Source organism: the organism of the source record quoted next, unplaced genomic scaffold (genome assembly GCF_019419815.1).
Source record: "Pyrus x bretschneideri cultivar Hongxiangsu unplaced genomic scaffold, Pyrus_bretschneideri_v1 Contig28, whole genome shotgun sequence".
NCBI lineage: Eukaryota > Viridiplantae > Streptophyta > Magnoliopsida > Rosales > Rosaceae > Pyrus > Pyrus x bretschneideri.
This window is the reverse complement of record NW_025999590.1, coordinates 341,912-347,251: the sequence shown is the minus strand read 5'-3', so window position 1 is coordinate 347,251 and position 5,340 is coordinate 341,912. Positions and strand designations below refer to the sequence as shown.

The window sequence follows — 5,340 nt, the reverse complement described above, 5'->3', positions numbered from 1 at the left end:
TTAAGAGAAATCGAGATTCTAATGAAAGTCATGAAATATACCGACACATTTCGACAACAGAGCATCACCATCTTTTTATACATGAAATTCAAATGCCGAAATCACGATTAGTTCCACACGAAATCACGATCATTAATCAAGTAAAAGTACCCGAATAATGATTAGGTCAATCATCAAACCGAAATACGCATGTTCTCCGGTGATTTACAAGTCATCAACTAAACCACTGCATCAGCGTGACAAGTTCGGTTCACATCTGCTTCGCCACCTCTGTGTTGGATAATTCTTGCTCGTCTTCCCAGCCAACTTCAGTGAACTTGCATTCAAAGATGTTCCACTCGGACCTGCAGAGCGAGCATGAGAAAGAAAATTTATTGATGCCAACGACGGTATCCCTTGAGATACTCATGGTTTACCATATTTTCCCTCTTCACTAACGCCGTTATCCTCAACAGAAACAGAAACAGAAAATAATATATTGGCGATGTTCCAATACTTCGTTTGATATACATTGTTCCGACGAGTATATTATTTTAAACTCCAATCCGACAAGAAATGTTTGCACCCTTATTCTCAAAGCTGCAATTTTAACAAAACAATGTTGCCTTCGGGTAAAGCATGTTCATAAAGAGGCAATGGTATGCATGAAATCTTAATCATAAAACTCGTCATTGAAATGATCAATCGAAGCGCTATACTACCTTCAACAGCTTATAGTTTCTATCTGTCGGAGGGGCTGGTTGCCAATAATTTCAACCTTTTGAGTTTGTAAATTCCTCTAAACATCAATCGCGGCTGGCATCTAGTTCAACTCATATTTATGACTTCCAGTCCCCTACCTCCTAGACCTCATAACAAAGCAATTAACCGTGTCCTGCAGCGCCTATACTCTCCTTCTGGTAAGCTACAAGTTTACCAGGTGAACCTGATATTACCCTTCGTGTTCTTCTCAACTCAATCTTTTGTAATGACATTTACAATTCTCCTACTAAACTGCTAACTTTTGATCAACGTTGTGTATCTAATCCTTCGCTCAGACTATCAATCTCTACAGTTCCCAATCTTAACCCATCAACACGAAAACTACTTTTTCCCACAACATTGTAACTTAGAAATGCTCTAATTCATGCTACATTATGATTCTCAGCATACCAAAAGCATTTTTTTTTGTTCAAATCATTGCATTCTCTACATCTAAAATCAGTTAAATACGCTACAGTAAAATAGCAAACATCAAAAAACAGAGGCATTGCTTAAACAAATAGTGAATCTGACTCACCAGAAACAGCATCACTGCCCTCCAAGCTTTGACTCACCAGAGGTGCCGGTTGCCAATAATTTCAACCTTTTAAATCCTACTTCAACTTCCTAAGTTTGTAAATTCCTCTAAATATCGATCACGGCTGGCATCCAGTTCAACTCAGATTTATGACTTCCAGTCACCTACCTCCTAGACCTCATAAAAATTTCTTCATTCACAGGTTACAACTATCCTAATCTGTTGAAAATATTTTGACATCATGCATCACCAACTTAAATACATACTCCTCCATCCGCTCCAAAGTCCCTTCCATCCAGCATTTTGCTTTAACATTTCCAATGTTTACTTAACCCTTTACCTTATCCAATATATCTAAAGGGCAACCCCAAGCGAACAAGGCTCCCTGCTTTGCTTTAACATTAACCGTGTCCTCCAGCGCATATACTTCCCTTCTGGTAAGCTACAAGTTTACCAGCTGAAGCTGATATTACCCCTTGTGTTCTTCTCAACTCGAATCTTTTGTAATGACATTAACAATTCTCCTACTAAACTGCTTACTTTTGATCAATGCTAAGCTTCAAATCTTTTGCTCAGACTATCAATCCCTACTGTTCCCAATCTTAACCAACTGACACAAAACTACCTTTCCCACAGCATTGTAACTTAGAAATGCTCTAATTCATGCTACATTATGATTCTTGGCATACCAAAACCTTTTGTTTCTTTCAAATCATTGCATTCTCAACATCTAAAATCAGTTAAATAAGCTATGATAAAACAGCAACCATCACAAAACAAAGGCACTGCTTAAACAAATAGTGAATTCTGACTCACCAGAAACAGCATCACTGCCCTCCAAGCTCTGAACTCCGCCGCTATTGCTGTCACCAACCTCGCCTTTCTTAACCCAAAGCCTAAACCCAGAACCCCTCTGTCTCTGTAAATGGAAGCGGCCTACCCTCTTATCATAATCCCTTATTTCACCGTTACCACGGCGATCAGCTCCACTCCACCTCCTCAGCTTAACATCCCCATTACCAGCCTTACCATCCACCGATAAACCCTCAAATTTCGGTACAATTTCCTCCGCCAGAACCACATTCTCGCTCTTTGCCCTAATTTCAGTTTCAATTTCAATTCCAACTCCCTTTTCTTCCTTTCCAGTCGCCTGATCGTTTTCCTTCTCGCCACTCACCAGAGGCTCGTCCACTCCACCTTCCTTCTCAGTCACCTCCTCCTCTTCCCTAGCTTTCTTCTTCCACTTTCTGTTACCCTTCCCCTTCTTCTTCTTCTTCTTCTTCTTCCATTTCTTCTCCTCTAGGTTCCTCGCTTTTCTTCCCCTCCAGCTCAGTAACCTCGAGCTCTGAAACGCCCTGATTAACCGGGTGAAACTGCCCCTGATCACTCCGATTCCTCGGCTTGTTATCAATTTCGGTTCTTTCAACTGTGGTGTTTTGCTTCAGCTCTTCTTCGTCGCTTCTTTTAGCCTCCAGCGAGGGTGCCCGATCACTCCGATTTCTGGGATTGTTACCAGTTCCGGTTCTTTGAACGACGGCGTTTTGCTTCGCCTCTTCCTCCTCGCTTCTCTTCCCCTCCAGCAAGGGTGCCCGACCAACCTGATTCACCGTCCGAAACTGCGCCCGATCACTCCAATTTCTCAGATTGTTACCCTTTCCGGTTTTCCGAACGACGCCGTTTTCCTTCGGCTCTCCTTCCTCGCTTCTTTTTTCCTCCAGCTCATCATCCTCACATTCCGAAACATTCCTATTAATCAGCCGAAACTCTTCCCGATTACCGCGATTCCTCGGTCTTTCAGCGGTTTCAGTTCTCTTAACCACAGCGTTTTGCTTCGGCTTTTCTTCCTCGCTTCTTTTCCCCTCCAGCAGAGTCTCATCGCGCTCCGGAACACTCTGATTAACTGGCCGAAACTGTGCCCGATCACTCCAATTTCTCGGATTGTTACCGGTTCCGATTCTTTGAACGACGGCGTTTTGCTTCGCCTCTTCCTCCTCGCTTCTCTTCCCCTCCAGCAAGGGTGCCCGACCAACCTGATTCACCGTCCGAAACTGCGCCCGATCACTCCGATTTCTCGGATTGTTACCCGTTCCTGTTCTCCGAACGACGCCGTTTTCCTCCGGCTCTCCTTCCTCGCTTCTTTTTCCCTCCAGCTCAGCATCCTCACATTCCGAAACATTCCTATTAATCGGCCGAAACTCTTCCCGATTACCGCGATTCCTCGGTCTGTCGGTGGTTTCAGCTCTCTTAACCACAGCGTTTTGCTTCGGCTTTTCTTCCTCGCTTCTTTTCCCCTCCAGCACAGTCCCATCGCGCTCCGGAACACTCCGATTAACTGGCCGAAACTGTGCCCGATCACTCCGATTTCTAGGATTGTTACTGGTTCCGGTTCTTTGAAAGACGGCGTTCTGCTTCGCCTCTTCTTCCTCGCTTCTTTTCCCCTCCAGCAAGGGTGCCAGACCAACCCGATTCACCGTCCGAAACTGTGCCCGATCTCTCGGATTGTTACCGGTTCCGGTTCGGAAGACGCCTTTTCCTCCGGCTCTCCTTCCTCGCTTTTTTTCCCTTCCAGCTCAGCATGCTCGCATTCCAGAACATTCAGATTAACCGGCGGAAAGTCTTCCCGATTACCACGATTCCTCGGCTTGTCATCGGTTTCGGCTCTCTTAACGACCGCGTAATGCTTCGGCTTTTCTTCCTCACTTCTTTTCCCCTCCCGCTCAGAAACACTCCGATTAACTGGCCAAAACTGTGCCCGATCACTCCGATTTCTCGGAATGTTACCGGTTCCGGTTCTTCCAACGACGGCGTTTTGCTTCGCCTCTGCTTCCTCACTTCTTTCCCCCGCCAGCAAGGGTGCCAGACCAACCCGATTTACCGTCCGAAACTGTGCCCGGTCACTCCCATTTCTCGAATTGTTACCCGTTGCGGTTCTCCGAACGACGACGTTTTCCTTCGGTTCTCCTACCTCGCCTCTTTTTCCCTCCAGCTCAATATCCTCGCATTCCGAAACACTCCGATAAACCGGCCGAAACTCTGCCCGATTCTCGCGATTCCTCGTCTTGTCATCGGTTTCGGCTCTCTTAACGACAGCGTTTTTCTTCGGCTTTTCTTCCTCGCTTCCTTTCGCCTCCACCTCAGCCCCACCGAACTCCGAAACACTCCGATTAACTGGCCGAAGCTGTCCCCGATTACCACCATAACTAGGCTTGGAACCGGTTTCCAGGTTCCGAACGATGGCGTTTTGCCTCTTCTGCTTCGCCTCTTCTTCTCGGAGCTTCCGCTGGCGGAGCTCTTCTTCTCGCCGTTCCCTCTCCTCTCGTCGCCGTTTCTCCTCCTCTTCCCGTCGTTTCTTCTCCTCTTGCCGTCGTTCTTCCTCCTGCTGTCGTTCCTGGTCTCTGAGCCAGCGCTCTTTAAGGTCGTTGAGGGTGACGTAGTTGGCGGGCACAGATTGGGGCCTCTTCAATTTGGTGTCCGCCATTTTCGCTCCACAGTCCACTAAAGAATGACTGAGCCAAACCCAACGACAAAGGCAAAGCCTTTTTCATTATTTATTTTCGATTTTCTTTTTCTTTATTAAAGGAAAAACAATGAGCAATTTCTAATAATTTTCTTTATTTAAAAAGTTTCGAAGTCAATCCCTCCCTTACGTTTCCGTCAAATTGTAGGTCATTTTCGTCCATTTCCGTCGGGAAACTTACATTAACGTGTGATGGGTTCAGTCATTACCGCCAATGTGACTATTAAGGACAATAATTAGGTAGAATGTCTATCCACATCAGTTGTGAATGATGAATTTTAACACACCTCTGTCATAAAAAAATTGTTTTTTTTTTTATTTTAAAATCGTTCATTTTTCAATTTATCATTTAAAGTTCATCGCGACAATCTAATTATTACCAAAATCATCAATTTGTTCAATGTATATAAATTACTAAACCATTTTTATTTTTTTAATCTTTAAAATACGATATTGCAAACTACTTAAATTATTTAATGTAAACAATAAAGATGCGTTAGTCACAACTGAAATACATAAAAAGAGGCACTCCTAAATAGGGGTG

The 5,340-nt window shown here is 44.4% G+C and overlaps 1 protein-coding gene across 1 annotated transcript; it reads right to left on the bottom strand.

Moving 5' to 3' along the window:
- Window positions 1-4,830, bottom strand: LOC103963991 (trichohyalin-like). Its single transcript, XM_048588604.1, has 3 exons — window positions 3,807-4,830; window positions 2,096-3,759; window positions 1-344 (listed from the first exon to the last, which is right to left on the bottom strand). Exons 1-2 carry the CDS (start codon window positions 4,755-4,757, stop codon window positions 2,530-2,532), a joined length of 2,181 nt encoding a protein of 726 aa, XP_048444561.1. The 5' UTR covers window positions 4,758-4,830; the 3' UTR covers window positions 1-344; window positions 2,096-2,529.
- Window positions 4,831-5,340: the final 510 nt, after the last annotated feature.